The 18,697-nt window shown below is 36.0% G+C and overlaps 1 protein-coding gene across 1 annotated transcript in view; it reads left to right on the top strand.

Moving 5' to 3' along the window:
* Nucleotides 1-18,060, top strand: part of STK38L (serine/threonine kinase 38 like) — a 74,613-nt gene extending 56,553 nt beyond the window's left edge. The window contains exons 10-14 of the mRNA XM_043968554.1: nucleotides 6,287-6,404; nucleotides 10,030-10,153; nucleotides 11,903-11,998; nucleotides 13,885-13,976; nucleotides 14,295-18,060. Of these exons, the coding sequence (XP_043824489.1) occupies nucleotides 6,287-6,404; nucleotides 10,030-10,153; nucleotides 11,903-11,998; nucleotides 13,885-13,976; nucleotides 14,295-14,422 (558 nt within the window). The 3' untranslated portion in view covers nucleotides 14,423-18,060. The remainder of the gene's footprint in view (nucleotides 1-6,286; nucleotides 6,405-10,029; nucleotides 10,154-11,902; nucleotides 11,999-13,884; nucleotides 13,977-14,294) is intronic.
* Nucleotides 18,061-18,697: the final 637 nt, after the last annotated feature.

Below are 18,697 nucleotides of genomic sequence, written 5' to 3'. Positions count from 1 at the left end.
TTTAGGCAGTATTGTCATTTTTGCTATATTAGCTCTGCCTATCCATGAGCAATTGATATCTTTCCAATTATTTAGATCTGATTTGATTTGTGTGAAGAGTGTTTGGTAGTTGTGTTCATAGAGTTCCTGGGTTTGTCTTGGCAAGTAGACTCCCAAGTATTTTATATTATCTACTGTTACTTTAAATGGAATTTCTCTTTCTATCTCTTGCTGCTGGACTTTGTTGGTCATGTATAGAAATGCTGATGATTTACGTGGATTTATTTTATATCCTGCTACTTTGCTAAAGTTGTTAATTGTTTCAAGTAATTTTGCCTCAGACACTTATTAGCTGTGTAACCCTGGGCAAATCATTTAACTCTGTTTGCCTCAGTTTCCTGAAAGTAAAATGAACAGAAGAAAATGGCAAATCATTCCAGTATCCTTGCCAAGAAAACCCTAAATGGTGTCACAAAGAGTTGGATACCACTAAAAATGAGTAGACAGCAATGAAAAGCAGACATTCCATCAAAATCTGGTGATTTTTTGGGGGAGCAGCTAGATGGCGCAGTGGATAAAGCACCCGCCTTGGATTCAGGAGGACCTGAGTTCAAATCCAGCCTCAGACACTTGACACTTAACTAGCTGTGTGACCTTGGGCAAGTCACTTAACCCTCATTGCCCTGCAAAAAAAAAAAATCTGGTGATTTTTTTTCTTTCTTTTTTTTTTTCCTGGTGATTTTTTTTTTAACCACAGAAATTCTTAAATTACCATGTTACCTAAAACATGGAGAGGTTTGCAGTTTGCATCCCTGGGGAAAAAATGTCCCCAATATTGAAATATATCCATGAAATCCTGAAGTAAATGGCCAAGAAAGAACTTTTTCCATGACCTTGCATAGGGAAGCTTAGTTCATTGTACAGTTTCTTTGCTTATAAGATAGTGTTTTGGGGCAACTAGGTGGCGCAGTGGATAGAGCACTGGCCCTGGATTCAGGAGGACCTGAGTTCAAATTTGACCTTAGACACTTGACACTTACTAGCTGTGTGACCCTGGGCAAGTCACTTAACCCCAATTGCTTCATCCAAAAGAAAAAAAGATAGTGTTTGTTTTGTTTTTTTGTGTTTTTTTGTGGGACAATGAGAGTTAAGTGACTTGCCCAGGGTCACACAGCTAGTAAGTGTCAAGTGTCTGAGGGTGGATTTGAACTCAGGTCCTCCTGAATCCAGGTCCAGTGCTCTATCCGCTGCGCCACCTAGCTGCCCCTGCTTATAAGATAGTAATGGAGAGACTCATCACAGAGGGGGAGGCTGGGGAAGTATATAAAGAACTTCAAGCCTTAGAATCTGGAAGAGCTGATTTCAAGCCTTCTGGGGTAAGCCATTTAATCTCTCAGGGTCCCAGGCAAGTTATTGATGGGCTGCTCATCACCATCAGTGGAAGTTGTTTCTATATTAGAAGTTCTCTCCCTCTTCTGCCCCCGGCTTCCTTTAAGACCCAACTAAAATCCCACTTTCTACAGATCAAAATCCCTCTGTGTGTATATCCATCATTCTCGGCAGTTATTGTATATATCTACCCATGATATGGAAACTTGAGGTCTATTCAATGTTCTGGGGGTGAAGGGATCTTCCTCTATTTCTTTTGACATTGGTATTCTTGCATACCAGTGGAACAGACAAGCTGTCGATATTCCTTCTTGTTATTTAGTCAGTTGAACTTTTGTATGAAATTATTATAATCACTTTTATTATAATTATTATATTATAATATTTACTATACTCACTATTATTATAATGTCGTACCTTTGACACCTTTCATCTCTGTATCATTTTGCCACCAACAACTTATTTAAATAGTTGTCAAGTTGCAGTTTTTTAATTGCATGCCATATCCTCTACTCATTTTAATTCTGTCTTCTAACTTTGTACAAATTTTGATTTGTACTCCTAACAAGATCTAACTGTATACAGACTCCTGATTCAGGAATGATTCTTATTTCTGTAACAAATCATTTCCTGTCACTAAAATCTAATCAGTTTCATTTTCATGATATTATTTGATCCTTACCATTTCCAATGTTTTCCACTTCTTTTAAGTAAATTGTTTCTGACATATAAGTATGAGGATTCTGTGTTGTTTTCAAGTCTTTCATTCCTTATTCCTGAGCCTTAATTTCTAACATATTTTCCACCTGTTTCTACCTTTGTGTTGGTCACTGAATTACTATCACATTATAGATAGATAGATTGATTCATTCACAAGCCATCTTGGAGCCATGGTCATGATTAATTAACATATGCATTTCTTTTTTTAATAGTATTTTTTCCAGTTACATATATAGTTTTCAACATTCATTTTTATAAGATTTTGAGTTTCTAATTTTTCTCCCTCCCTCCATTCTGTCCCTCCCCCCTCCCTAAGATGGCCAGCAATCTGTTATAGGTTATATATGTATAATCACATTAAACATATTCCCACATTAGTCATGTTGTGAAAGAAGAATCAGAACAAAAGGGAAAAAACCTCAGAAAAGAAAAAAACAACACAGAAAGTAAAAATAGTAAAGCATATGCATTTCTAAGGGTTTCTGTGACTGACAGAGAAACTTCTTGTTTATTTTCCAATAAGCAGTAATAAAGCACATTAGGTCATGTCCAATTTAAAGGCAGGATTTGTCACAGAAATAACTCCACTTGTATTTTTAATCCTATCAACTCCTATTCCCCCCCTTTTCCAATACTCCCTTAAGACATAATTCCATCAATTAATCTATTGAGCAGTAAATAGAAAGAAGAAAGAAACAAAATGGTGCCTTAGCCAAGTCAAGGGAAGATGTTCTTTCTCTTTCTCTCTCTCTCTCTACACACACAGACACACATTGTGTGTGTGTGTGTGTGTGTACAGGAGGACTGAGCCTATTTTGAGGTAGAATGAAAATAGCCTATGTAGAAGAGGAAATGCAAGATGGGCATGGGGAGCTTTCAAGTCATTAGAACTTAGGGGGATTCTGTCTTGTGTTTCTCCCTCTATTTTCATTCTATCCAAAAATACACTCATATCTCCCATATTTTAAAAAATGTACTTCCTTTTGACTTTGCTTTAGAGGAGACATTTTATCTCTTTCTTTCCTTTCACTTTCTAATTACTTGAAAATTAAAAGAATAAGCAACATTTACTGCTTCTATGTCCATACCACAACCTTATTCCAAGACCCTGAGGTATCTGGCTTCTGCTGTCACCACTGTCATTAATAAAATATTTTTTCAAATAACCTCCTTGATGACAAATCCAGTGGTTTCTATCATCATTTTTCATCATTTTAAGGCAGCTGGCTTGGTAGCAAGCATAGTAGTTAGTGCACTAGGCCTGAAATCAGAAGATTTGCATTCTAAGGTGGCTTCAATTGCTTAATACCTGTGTGACCCTAAGCAAGTAATTTAAGCTCTGTTTCATTAACAATAACATGGGGATAATAACAACACCTACCTCCTAGGGTAGTTGTGAGAATCAAATGACATATTTGTAAAGTGTTTAGTCCAATACCTAACTCAAAGTTGATGTTGAATAAATGCTTTCTTCTTTCCTTCTTTTACCATTTCCCTTCCTTCCTTTACCTCTCTGTATCATTAACATTGTTATGCTATTCATCAAACTCTTTACTTACCCCTTTGGCTTCCATGATACTGAATTTACCTTCCTCTGATCATTCCTTGTTCACATTTTAAAGATTTGTCTTCCCTTTGGGCCCATTGAAGGTAACCATTCCCCAAGGTTGCCATCCAGCCTCACTCCCCTATTTCTGTTAACAGTACTCATCCTCTTTGACTTTGTGACAAAGGGTGATACAGTTGACTGCCCTCCTTAATATTTTCTCCTTCTATAGTTATACTGATTTTGCCATCTACTGTTTATTCTCTGTCCTAGCCAAACAATCCTTTATTTACTTCTGTCATTCATCTTTCTTCTTCTTCTTCCTAAGTATGTGTGTCCTCTAAGACTCTGTCTTCAATATTCTCCTTTTTTCTTTCTCTACACTTTTTTCCTATGAGGATCTCTGCTCCCATGACTTCAAAAATCACTTTAATTTAGCAAGCATTTTAAAGCCCCTACAAATACACGTAGCACTGTACTTGGGATACAAAGAGAGGAAGGGAAAAGGATCCTGCCTTTCAAGAGGCTTCAGTTCTATAGGGGGGAGACAATGTGTGCACAGATGAGTGTAAATACAAGATAATTGGAAAAGAAGAATGCAAACAATCAAAGGGATGAGAAACTGGTAGCTGAACTCCTATGTTGATGACTTCTGAGTCTAATTATATCTAACCCTAGTCTCTCTCCTGAACACCAGTTCTGCATTTCCAATTGCCAGCTTGATATTTTGACATGCAAGTCCCTAATTGTTCTCTGGGTCTCCACCCCTAAACTTGTCCTTTTTTTATAACAACTTTTTTTTTCTGTTATTGGCATTCCATCTTCCTAGTCACTTACATTCAAAACATCAAGATCACCCATAACTCTTCTGCTCATTCTCAACTTTTTTTTTTTTTTTTGGTGAGGCAATTGTGGTTAAGTGACTTGCCCAGGGTCACACAGCTAGTAAGTGTCAAATGTCTGAGGCCGGATTTGAATTCAGGTTCTCCTGAATCCAGAGCTGGTGCTCCATCCACTGCACCACCTAGCTGCCCCCATCCTCAACTTCTAATCAGTCACCAAGTCATATTGATATCGACTTCACAGAAACTCTGGCATCTATCCATTCTTTTTTATTAATAATTAAAGAGGGAGCTTTAAGGCTCTCATCATCTCACCCCTAAACTGTTTATATAGCATCCTAAAAGGTCCCCCCACCCTTGTTTCTTGTCTCTTATCTATCCTTCACACTTGCCAAAATAATCTTCATATCCAAGCATAACTATATCACTTGCCACTCAGAATTTTTAAGTGTCTCTTTATTGCCTCTGGAATAAAATACAAATGCCTTAGCCTATCTTTTTAGATTCTCTGTAACTTAACCGCCAACCTACATTTTAAGCTTTATTTCACATTCAACTTCTCCAAACATTTTTCTAAATTACAAATTGTTCAAAACATTACTGTATATCCCATCCAAACTGCTAGCTGTCTCCAAATCTCTTTCTTGCACCCTCTATTTTCTCCCAGGTTGTACCTCACTCATGCTGGGACCATATCTCCTCATCTCTTAGTGTTGTAATCTTTACTGTTCCATCAAGGAAACATTCCGTTTCTTGAGGAAGCAAAGGGGGGAAATGTGGTAAAATATGAAAGTTTTTAACAGTCGGTTAGGATAACTGAAAGACGCCAGTTTTTCAAGGACCACCCTTTTGGGGAGGAGATGAACAGTCCGCCTGCTGCGCATGTCAGACTGCCTGCCGGGTTTTTGACTTCCGGGGTGGAGAGAACGAAAGTAGCCTTTTTTTTGCCTGCTTGGCGGGACTCCTGGCGGGCGGCACAGACGGTTTCCCTCTCTCCAAAGGTGGCCTTTTCGGTTTGGTGAGTTTTTATAAGGAATATAGACTAAGCCTAGATTTAAGACGATTTGTACTGTATTTCTATTTTCCTATCCTTCTAATCAACAACACCTTATATACAATAAAGGCTCTATCTAGAAAACCAGAAGCTTCTTCCATTTACTAGTCTGGGAGATAAATTAAGGGAAAAGTTAAGTAGGGGAGATTTATGATCTAATATCCAATTTTAAATCTCACACTTCTTTTTTCCAGTCCAGTCCAGTTCAGATGCCACTTCTTTCTCAATGCCTTCCCGATTCCCACTCTCTCCCTAGATAAAAATGATCCCTTTATCTTCACATTTTTCCAAGAGCTCTTTGAGCTTTTCCTTTGCCCTCATTGCATTTTACATTATATCCTATTTATTTTGTTTATATTATATTCCCTCTCTTTGAGTGCCCAGGCTGTATTGTCTTTCATCTTTGTATTCCAGGTACCCTAACATATAGTGCCTTGCAAAGAGTAAATTTTGGTTGAAAGAATTGATATGTAGGGGCAGCTAGGTGGCTCAGTGGATGGAGCACCGGCCCTGGAGTCAGGAGGACCTGAGTTCAAATCCGGCCTCGGACACTTGACACTTACTAGCTGTGTGACCCTGGGCAAGTCACTTAACCCCAACTGCCTCACTAAAAAACAAAAAAAAACAAAACAAAACAAAACAAAAAAGAATTGATATGTGCTTTTCATTTCAAATAATACTTCAAATCATATGTAGAACTTTCAAAGAATATTCAGAATACTGTTAGTGTATCTTTGACAAAGTATTCTCTTTCAGGCATATTCCACAGTTGGAACTCCAGATTACATTGCTCCTGAAGTATTCATGCAGACTGGGTACAACAAATTGTGTGACTGGTGGTCTTTGGGAGTGATTATGTATGAAATGCTAATAGGTATGACTTTCATTATAAATATACTTAAGGGCACTGACAGAGCATACTAAATATTCATAATCCCATTAGAAATATGCATGTCATTTTTTTTCTTTTAGAAAGTTGTTAATTCTATTTTTGTTTACATGGTGAAATAATGATGGGAAATTTGGTTATGTATGTTTTCAGCATATTTAAATATATTTAAATGTTTTTTTGAGTATAGAGTTTAGGGAGATGTTTATACAACCATCCTGGTAAAACAGAGATAGAAGTACTTTTTTAAAGTCCTTTATATATTTTGGGAGGCATTGTGGTATAGTGGATAGAGAGCCAACTTCAAGGCCAAGACGACTTGAGTTTAAGTTTGACTCTGGGGGCAGCTAGGTGGCACAGTGGATAAAGCACCCGGCCCTGGATTCAGGAGGACTTGAGTTAAAATCCAGTCTCAGATTTTGACACTTACTAGTTGTGTGATCCTGGGCAAGTCACTTAACTCTCATTGCCCTGCCCCCCCCCCCCAAATTAGCCATGTTGGGGGTGGGGGGGAGCTTTAAAAAGCAAAAGTTTGACTCTGACATGTACTGGCTGTGTGACCCTGGGCAAGTCACTTAACCTCCAGGTGCTTTAGACTATATCTCTAAGATTATATGTTGCAGAGAAGGTGAAAAACTAAATTGGTAAAGGAGGCTTCCTTATCTGATAATTCCCTATAGTCAAATCAAGTCAAGTGAGCAAGCATTTATACCAGTGAAATGATAGGTCTAGTCTTTATCTTACATTATATATATATTTGTGTCACTCAGTACTTATTCTTTTCTAAAATACATTGAGTAGGGGGCAGCTAGTTAGGTGGTGTAGTGAATAAAGAACCAGCCCTGGATTCAGGAGGACCTGAGTTCAAATCTGACCTCAGACACTTGACACTTACTAGCTGTGTGACCCTGGGAAAGTCACTTAACCCTCATTGCCCCACAAAAAAATAAAATAAAATAAAGCTCATTGAGTTGTGTTATACCTTGTGGTCCAAAAAATCCCATATTTAGCAGAGATTGAAGATATTGTATACTTGGACCCTTAGTGGCTTCTAAGATAAAATGAGACCTCCTCCGCCTAGTACTTAAGGCCTTCTACACTATATTCCCAACTTTTCTTTTATGTCTTATTTCACATTACCCGTTGTCACACACTCTCTGTTCTCCTAGTTATCTCCCAAACTCCACATGTTATTCCCTGTCCCCATGCCTGGTCACATAGGCTCCTCCACCTGGAATGGACTCCTTTGCCTTTGCCTTTCATAATCCTTATCTTTCTTCAAGACTCTTCTCAGGGGCCACCTTCCCTGATCACCTCAGTAGAAAGTAATCTCTCCTTCTCTCTGCCCAATGACAGGAGTACCACTTTCATACCTCATATATGTTTATTTGAGGATGTGCCGTATCCCACTGGTAAAATGTAAGCTCCTTGAGGGAAGGGACCATTGTGTTTTTGTCTTTGTAGCCCCATGTACTTTGTACATAGTAGGTGCTTAATAAAGAAGGAAGGAAACAAGCATCTTTTAATTTTTTTTAATTGGGGGGGCGGGGTAATGGGGGTTAAGTGACTTATCCAGGGTCACACAGCTAGTAAGTGTCAAGTGTCTGAGGCCAGATTTGAACTCAGGTACTCCTGAATCCAGGGCCAGTGCTTTATCCACTGTGCCACCTAGCTGCCCCCAAAACAAACATCTTTTAAAAAACACCTACTATGTGCTGGCCACAGTGCTAAGTGCTTCATAAATATCATTTCATTATTTAATAGTAATAGAACTTGAATCCCAACTACAACAGCAATATCATCATGATGACTCATTTACTTCCCTCATTAAAGACCCTCCAGGCAGTGGAAGTATTTTTAAAATGGTTTTATTCTGAAGTACACCGACCAAATAAAATGACCGTTGCCATATGCAAAATAGAACCAAAAGAGGATTGAACATAAAACTGTGAATTGCTATCACCTGCAGCTTGCTTTTCCTTTTTTAGCACATAATAAATTTAACTTGCAACTTTCAAAGGTCTTCTGTTGGTGCTTCCTTCTGGCCCTCCTTCTGTTCTCTTCTCTGCATTTTAAAAAAAGTGCTTCCATGACCCTTTTTTTTCTTTCTTTTTCTCTTATGGAAGGCTACCCTAACACTCACCCTCATCACCCACCACTAACAAAAAAAAAACCCCAAAACCTCTTGCAACAAATACACATAATCAAAAAAAAATACACTCCTACATTATGTGTCCAAAAATATATCTCATTATCTATTGAGAGTCCAGTACCTCCCAGTCAGGAGAGACAAAAGTACGGGCATTTTCATCACCATTTTATAGACAATGGAACTGAGGTTACAACTGAGCTTAAGTAACATCCAGCCAAGCACATGCCCTCCCTGAAAGCAGATACAGTTCCTAGCACCTAGAAGGTACTTAATAAACACTGATGGATTGATTGACTTGCCCATGGTTACAGAAATAGTCTTCAGACTGGGACTAGAATCCAGGTGTTTTGGCTCCAAATTTCATGCTTTTCTCATAGACGATACTCTGGAGGTTTTTAAGCAGGAAGCCAGATAAACAACTTATCTGAGATGTTGTAGAGAGCTGCTCAAGAAAGGTGGGGCTAGATAATCTCTGAAGTCCATAATAACTCTGAAATTCTAATCAATTCAATTCAACAAACATCTCAAGTATTTAATGTGTGCAGATCACTGTGCTAAGGCTTAAGGAAAATTCAAAATTTAACATGCAGACCTGCCCTCATGGAGCTTATAATTTAGTCAGAGAATTTGATACCTATAATATTTGTAAAGAAATGTAAAATAATGTACGTTAAATTTATGATAACATTTATAGCAAAGGGACATTAGCATCAGTGGATTAAAGGTCATTTCCAATTGAGGAGATCGGGGAGGATATTAGGAGGTATTTGAGGTAGTCTTCAGAGGATGTATACGAATTGAACAGGTGGAGGAGGGCTATCTTTTTTCAGGCATGAAAAATAGATTGGTCAAAGGCACAGAGTTAGGCCTGGGACTGAGAGAGGCGTACTTTGGCTCCAGTGGAGAAGTTAAGGGGAGCAGTTTAGCATAAGACTAAAAAAGGGAGAATAGTATCAGATCATTGAGGAACTCGAATATACCAGAACTGATGAGGCAGAGGAGTTCGATCTTGACTCAAGAGACAACAGGAAACCTTTGAAGGGTTTTTAGCAAAAAGTAACATGAACAGAGCTATAGTTAAGAAGGCATATCTAGCCAGAAATGTGTAGGAAGCTTTGGATGAAAGGAGAAAGCACAGGCAGAAAGCTGTTAGTAAGCTGTTAAAAGAATGCAGGAAGGCAGCAATGAAGTGCTTGTCTTGATAGGAGTCCAGTGGGAATAGAGAGGAGGGATTGGATTTAAGAAGTATCAATGTAGCATTGGCAGGAATGAGTAAACTAAGTGTATATGAGATGAACAGAAATGAAAAGTTCACACTTAGGTTTTCTACATTGAAGCCTGCTTCTGCTCTACAGAGCCAAGTAGATTAGGCTTAGTCTCTCTTCCCACATGCAACGTACATTGTTCTTACTGTGTTTGACCAAAAAAATCAGATCAAACTTTATCTTTGATATGTAGGATACCCACCATTCTGTTCTGAAACACCACAAGAAACTTACAGGAAAGTTATGAACTGGAAAGAAACCCTTGTATTTCCTCCAGAAGTACCTATATCTGAGAAAGCCAAGGACCTAATTCTCAGGTTGGTACCTAAATCCATATAAATGACCCATTGGAATCTTAAAGTTGTATAATTAAAATCTAACAGGATATTTGAATTTTTTTCAGCAATTCTAATTGGGATTTAGAATATACCGATAAAGAATGTACTCTACTTTCAGGAACAAACTGATCTGCCTCTTTCAAATCTATATAATCTCATGAAAGAAAGAATGAATGAATAATTGTTTATTAAGATCCAAGTTCTGTGCTAAAAACACTATGTATACTATATATAGATACAAAGAAAGTCTCTGCCCTTAAGAAGTTAACAGTTTCATGGGACAGACAGTTTAATGGGGGAGATGATGCATATAAGAGAGTGGTGAAGAGGGAGAGATTTTTTTTTTGAGAGATATTTTTGGTTTGGAAAGTTATTAGTATGGTATGGGGAGCCATAATGAATTAGGTCGATACACATCCTTTTAGGAGCAATGACAGAATTGATTTGAAATGACTGGGGGGTGGAGGGGTGGAATAGTTAGGGAGACAGGAAGTGTACACACAGTGGCCACTAATGGAAAGACAGCCACAGAAAGAAGTGACTGAAACCCATGCCTATATGCAATAGGCAACTGATGCAACCACTCATGAGGACAAGTTGCAGGCATGGGTCAAAGTTTTTATTCTCTTGTATGGTGAATTGGGAAATAGTATTATAAGATGTAAATATTGTCTGTCTCTCTGTTTGGGAAAAGCTATAGTGAAAACTGTACAGCAGTCTGGCAAAGATAAGGTATAGAGCAACCTTCATACCATTTACCAAGATAAACTGCAAATGGATATATGACTTACATATAAAAAGTCACATATAAATAAATTGGATGAGCAAGGAAGAAATTATGTGTCAGATTTATAGATCTGAAGTTCAGAACCAAACAAGGGTTAGAGAGGACCACACAGGATAAAATGGACAATTTTAATTATATAAAATTAAAAGTTGTTGTTGTTTTTAACAAACAAAACCAATGCAGTTAGAGTGAAGGGGGAACATATGATTGTGGAAAAAATCTTTGCAGAAAGTTTCTCTGTTAAAGGTCTCATATCCAAAATATATAAGGAATTAGTTCAAATTTATAAGACTAAGAGCTGTTCCCCAGTAATGAATGGCAAAGGGATATAAACAGGCAGTTTTAAAGGAAGAAATCCAAGCTATCAATAGTCATATGACAAAATTCTCTTAATCACTAATTAGAGAAATGCAAATTTTAAAGCAGTTCTGGGGTTCAGCCTCAAATCCATCAAACAGGCAAAGGTGACAAAAGATGAAATTTTGTTCTGTTCAACTATATATATGTATTTGTTATGAGCATTTATTTTTCTTCATATTGTTTGGAGGTAAATGAGGAGAGGAAAATAAAGAGTTATCAGAAAAATAACTAAATTTTGAATGAAGTTACAAGAAAGCATAAGGTTATTATGGTAGAAAATTGTGTCCATGTTGGACTATTGGCCCAAACTCGTAAGAGGAGAAGGAAAAAGGTAAATTTGTTGTAATTGATTGTTACAAATTTCTGTGACCTCTTCATCTACCCATTCACTCAACAATCATTTGCCAAATACTTCTATGTGCAAAAACACATATTTGCTTTCCTCAAACTTTTACAAATATAGAATTGTTTTGTGCTCCTCATTTAAAGATGAAATATTTCAAGTAACTGATTTAGTAATAACATTTTGTTTTTTTAAGCTGTCTTTATTCTTATGCTAATAGCTTGCCTCCATATTGTAGATTCTGTATTGATTCAGAAAATAGAATTGGAAACAGTGGAATAGAGGAAATCAAAGATCATCCCTTTTTTGAAGGAGTAGATTGGGGACACATCAGGTATGTGCATCGAATATATATATATATATATATATATATATATATATGCACACACATATATGTATACACACACAAATATGTATACACACAAATATATATATATATATATGATATCAGGTTAAAAAAAGTAAAAGCTTAAAAAAACATCAATAAACCCCACAACCAAGATAAGAAGTAATTTCATTATGGCAGTAGACAATTAATATGTTTTAAAAACGATGAATCCATGTTTTCATAATTATATTCACATTAGAATATGCAGGTTAAAGCTAACTGGCTAAATCCAAGTGTCTTTTTCAGTGATTAAAAAACAATATGAAAATGTATAATTGTGCTTCTGTTGAGCTTCTTATATTCAGAGATATTTTTAATTTATTGAACTAAAGACTTCTGCTTGACCAAAACTCTTAGCACGTGAAAATATATTTAAATGTCATAGTTACTATATTTTTCACCAGAATGAAGGGTTCCTTAGACACTTCCATGTATTTATAAAGTCAAAACCCCATTTAAACAGTTCACTTTTGAAGTCAAAAGACCATTAAAAACACATTAGATTTAATTTACTTATTATTCTTCCTTCACTATGGATTATTGGTTTCAGTTTAATGTTTAACCAAAATACTTCTATCATTTTATTACATTATGACTATTGCTATTAAATCCAGTGTGGAAAATTCTGTTGGGGGAGGGGGGAAATAAAAGATAGTTTTCTTCTACCTTTCAGAGACATGTGCCTAGGATTAGTGAAAGTTAGTGGTATAGAGCTGAAGAATGTTCATTTTTACTCATTTAAAAATATATAGTGAGGGGCAGCTAGGTGGCACAGTGGATAAAGCACCGGCCCTGGAGTCAGGAGTACCTGAGTTCAAATCCGGCCTCAGACACTTAACAGTTACTAGCTGTGTGACTCTGGGCAAGTCACTTAACCCCAATTGCCTCACTAAAAAATATATATATATAGTGTAACCTGTTTTATATGAGAGGACTAGCTTAAATAGATACCATGAGGCCTGATATTTTCTTTTTATTATAATCTACATGACTGCTGAAGTATACAGTGGAAAGAATATTGGATCTAGTACCTAGAGGGACCTGTGTTCAAATCCTTTTTCTGATTTTCCCTTAACTGTGGGCAAGTCATTTAACTTTCCTAGGTCTCATCTGTAGAATGAAGTGGCTGGACTAAATTCAGTTTTATTTTCAGTTCTAAATTCTCTCCTTCCATCCACCTCATGTATGTTTCATTTTTACAAAACTGTTGTTTTCAAGTTCCTTTTTAACTTTGCAATACCATTTCTCTTTCCCCTATATTACCCTCTCCCTCTGTAGAGGAGGTAGTGAACAACCCACTATCAAGTGATCACTTCTGATCACTTATGAAGGAATAAAATCACTTTCCTAGACTATAGCATGTTCCAATCTTGGCTAAATCAAGTTGGAGCTAGCTACTCCACTATTTAATACCTGAAAGGACACAAGCACAATTGGACATTATCGAGATAAAAAATTATCCAGTTTTGCCATAAATTTATTGCCCTCTTCTTCCATTCTTTCCATTCCTTCCTCAGTAGGAGGTGGGGATGAAACAGAAGTTATGAAAATAGAGAGCATGATGGAACAGAATTAATAATGTCAAATAAATAAAGTCTCTTATTTTAAATTACAGAAAAACTTCTATTTAAATTACACATTTAAAATACATTTAGCTAATTGATCTGATCAAAAAGATGATGGACTCCCAATACGACCTTCTAATGCCCTGATTATTCTTTTGTAATGCCCAGAGAACAGCATAGAGAATATCTTAGTGGGCTTTTTTTTTTTGTTTGGGGTCAAATTACTATTTACTATAGCTGCTTAATGCTCTTCTTTGGTATATATAGGGAGAGACCAGCTGCAATTCCCATAGAAATCAAAAGCATTGATGATACATCAAATTTTGATGAGTTTCCTGAATCTGATATCTTACAACCAGGTAAGAGACCATAATGTCACTTTGAGCTTTCTTGATTATGAAGACCTCAGAAATGTGTTTATTCTCCTTGACTCTCTTACCTTTCATTGTAAAAGTTCTTTGGAATTCCCCGTACATGGTTAACTTGCTATCTCTTACCTGTCATTGTAAAAGTTCTTTGGAATTCCCTGTACATGGTTAACTTGCTATCTCTTACCTCTCATTGTAAAAGTTCTTTGGAATTCCCTGTACATAGTTAACTTGCTATCTCTTACCTCTCATTGTAAAAGTTCTTTGGAATTCCCTGTACACGGTTAACTTGCTATTTCTGTTTTACAGTGCCAAATACCACAGAACCAGACTACAAATCCAAAGACTGGGTTTTTCTCAATTATACCTATAAGCGGTTTGAAGGGCTGACTCAGCGTGGTTCTATCCCTTCCTACATGAAAGCTGGAAAATTATGAATGAAACTCACATACGCCCACACCCCAAAAGAACTCAGGTAGCTGCATCACCAAGGCTTGCTTGGCGTAGATAACAATACACTGAAATAGATATTCCCAAGGACGGTGGTGCTCATCGACTTCAAGAGGAAATTCTACAGGATTAGGATTTCTAAGACTTCTACAGGAATTAGTTGGCAGTGCCAGCTGGATTTTTTTTAATATTTGACTATTTTTGTTAACTTTATTATACAAAGGTACTGGAATAAAAGGAGCGTACATCCCTTTGTAACTGCACTGCCTTCGCGCATATTACGTCCATTCTGCCTCTGTGTACTGTGGCTTTGTACTGTAACACTTCTAATCAATTCAGGAGAAACACATATCATTTAAAGCAACATAGGCTAACCTGTAGGTCAGGGTGCAGTATTGCTGTTTTCTTGCAAACCTTATGGGTTTAGAAAATCAAGATAAAAGCCATCTTCCATAGTTGTTGTTAGAACACTTGCCCTATTGGTTTAAACATCCATAGAGCATATATGAAGACAATTTAAATAATGATTTTAATAGAAATAGGAAATACACTGGTTATTTAAAGTTAATTAGGTTTATCATCAAGTTATTGTGCAGACTCCACCATACAGGGTGACAAGCTTATGAGCCGGGTAAGGAAGTACAACACCTCCACTCAAACACAACACTAATCCATTTACTTTTCATCCAGAATTACTGTTGACTTGTACACAGCTATCTGTGTACACTTAGGGAGATGTATTGTGTAATATAGAGAGCATCCAGTTGCTTTCCTTAAAGCAAAAGGATTTTTTTTTTTACAGAGAACATGGCATTATTTTCATTTAATTATAGCAAGTTGGTTTCAAGAAATTACTATGAGGGCTGCTTGTATGTAGAATTTGTGTATTTTTATTAAACTATTTTTTTAAATGTCAACCTTCTGATAATGATAATGAACTTGCAGAGATGCCAAGAGCTCTTTACTTTGGCTTTCCAGAAAGATGAAGTTGATGCATATCATACCTGTCATTTTTTTTTCCTTTCATTGAATGGAAGTCTCTCCTTTGGTAGTACTTGTATTATTGTGCCATTAGTCATTATATTCCAAATGTACCAAAGATCCTGAATTGAGTGGGTGTTCATGACTAAGAGGAACTTTTATTTTCCATTAGGAATGACATATTCGGATGTGAAAGGGTTTTGATTGAGGTTAACTTATTCAAGGGCAATATTATTCATACATTTAGTTTCATCACTGTGGTTTAAGTAGATGGGTTCCAGGAAGTGAATGTTGGCCAAGGTTTTGTTGATTGGGTGGGGGGAGGGAATGTAAGAGTTCATACTCAAATCTAATGATGTGGCCAGTGAATCTGTCTTGCCTGAAAGTTAGATAATCTTTTATAGCTCTATATTTTAATTCTGAAATGACTATCTGAAGTTTTAGCATTTCATAGGGACCTAACAGTTAAAAGAGTAATCCGTTATCTAAGAATGTCCTAATAATTTGTGTCTCCAAACAATGAAAGCAGTCAACAACTACATTTATTGTAACTGACTTTTTTCCCCCCCAGAATCTAGACTGATGGTTTGCTCTTAGGAGTTTTCCTGCTCTTGAACAGGAAAAATTGTATATGAGCATTATGCAAAATTTTAAAGCTTTTATAGTTGTTGCTGCTAGGTAACCCCACATCTGTCTCAAGAGCATCTGGCTTTTACTTTTGCCACCTAATGTTCAGTTCCAATATTTGAACCCTTGCTATGTGTTCATCCATGACTTCATCTTCTCTATTTTCCATGTCTGGGTCATGTGACTGAGTATCCTAAGGGTGAAAGTTATTAAATTTTTTATTTGGGTTATCTCAATTTGACTAACTTTCTGATTTTTCAAAGCTATAACTGCCATTTATAAACATTTTCAGCTTCCAGGATTCTTTACTAGATACTGCTGGTTTATTAAAGAGCTATCCTAATAGGATAAAGGTGTTTTGGTAAGATTCAAGGAGATTGCAACCTTATCCAATTCTTAATTTTCCCCTTTTACCTTAGTAACTAGCACAGTAAAACATTGTTAATTCAAGATTCTGAAGGCCAAATAAAATAGTAATATCTAGTGAAAGGAGCTGAAATATCCACTATCTCATTTTAATTTCAAGGAAGCAGAAAAGTTTAGCAAACCTGCTTCTTTCAGATTATTTCATGGAAAGAATGTAGAAATGTTCCCAGTTCCTTGTCAGTGGAAGTCATAAAAAGTTTACTTTGTTTAGATTATCACTTGTTATTTTTCTCACCTTCACAAGTTAATAGGGTGATTCACAATCCATCGGATCATTTCATCTAAAGCATTTCTTAAGTGCCTATCTAAAAGCAATTAAAGACTCTCTGTCCTTTGTGAGCCTACAATTTGATTAATGATACAGATTAAACAGGTGATTTGCAAAGTACAATTGAGACTGAATTTTCACTATTACACATGTACCATATTTCAGGTAAACCACATCATTTTAATGGCAAAACACTAAACAATGAGGTAATAGCACTTGCTTTGAAATTTGCCACGATTTTGAATTAACAGAAGTTTTACTACAAATTATTTTTTTCCTAAATATATAAAAAACTGTATAACTCAGATTTCTTGATATCTTGATTTTAATGTAGACTTTGACTTTTTTATTGAAAAAACCACCTTTATATTAAAGTGAGTTATGTTATTTTTCTTTATGGACATTTCTTATTAATACAGCTTTAAATCTCCTTTAAATTTACCAAAATGTAGAGCTGTCAGAAAATATTGAATTGCTTAGAAGTCATATATTTGATTTCTTAGCACACTGATTTTAACAAAATTATTTGGTGAAGATCGGAAATAAGAGTTGTAAAATATTGGAAACAATCTTTGATCTTTACAGATCATTATAAAACATTAATGAAATTAAAATGTAAGCCTAATGTTCTGGGTTATTTTGTTTTTTAACCCCTACATATCTTCCTGGAAATCTGTATGTTTTAAAACTATTTCCCCATATATAAGTATTTTATTTTAATGCTTGTCTATGGAAGATCTACAAAATATTGGTAATTCTACTTTGTTGAGCAAAAAAAAAAAAATCAGTTGTCCAGTTTTTTACAATTTCCAAAGAAAGTAGATCTCTGTGTTGATAAGCTAAGATCCCGTGCCCCTTAACAAATTCTCTCATCTGAATCCCATAAAAATTCTAGAGGAATATTTTCTTCTTACCCTAATATTTTCACTTTATTTTTATTTAAAGTTTTTTTTTCTTTTCCCTTTAGAAGTGCACTTATTTCTGAAAGATGTACATGAGAATACTCAAAATAAACTTAAATAACAAGACATTCAGACCTCTGGAGGCAATACTTCAGTTTTCTATGAAAGTTTAATATTTGAGGGTGATACTGTTATTTTAAATAAGAACAAGGTTACAAACAGAAAAATAGACCTCCATTCTTAAAAAGCAATCTGAAAACATAGTTTAGTAATTGTGTAGAAAACTAATCATCGGAATATTGGCTTCTGTGTTCAGTTACTAAGATTTGTAAATGCTGGTTTTGGTGGGGCTTAGGTTTCTTTTTCAAGAGTCAGACATGAATAAAAAGCTATGTTTACAAAATTCCTTCTGATGAATGGTGGTTTGTTTTGGGAGCTTGGATTGCCTTGGTCTTGGGTTTGGGGGAGGGTAGTTTATGTTGTTTCTGCACTCTTTAGAAAAAAAATATGTGTTCAAATTATAATTCACAGTAAGATTAAAATAGTGGTTCTTATTTTCTAATGACACTTAGAATAGTTGCATACATATGTAAATGTACGTATATTGTATACACACGTTGTATATGTTTATGTGTATATACATGCCCACATGCAGGCACATACAGTGAAATTCATTTATACCCATGTATACACATATACACATGCATGCATGCATACATACACACACACACACACACACACACACACACACACACACACACACACACACACACCATTCCAAAAGCCTTAATGACATTTTAAGTAGGAGTGCGAGGAAGACTTCAGGCAGGTGATTTGAATTGGGAGTCATCTGCATTAAGATGATGCTCAAAGTGATTGAAAATGATGAGATTACCAAAGGTAAGAATGAAAAGAGGGAAGAGAACAGATTAATATGACATGTAAACAGATAAATCTATCTATCTATACCAATTTGAAGAAGGAAAAATCATTAACAACTCAGGGGATGAGGAAAGACTTCTCATAGCACATGAACTGGGCCTTTGAGATAAGGTGGG

The sequence above is a fragment of the Dromiciops gliroides genome, chromosome 5 (assembly GCF_019393635.1).
Source record: "Dromiciops gliroides isolate mDroGli1 chromosome 5, mDroGli1.pri, whole genome shotgun sequence".
Lineage (NCBI taxonomy): Eukaryota > Metazoa > Chordata > Mammalia > Microbiotheria > Microbiotheriidae > Dromiciops > Dromiciops gliroides.
Note: the sequence above shows the minus strand (reverse complement) of the source record. Positions and strands in the feature narration are given on the sequence as shown.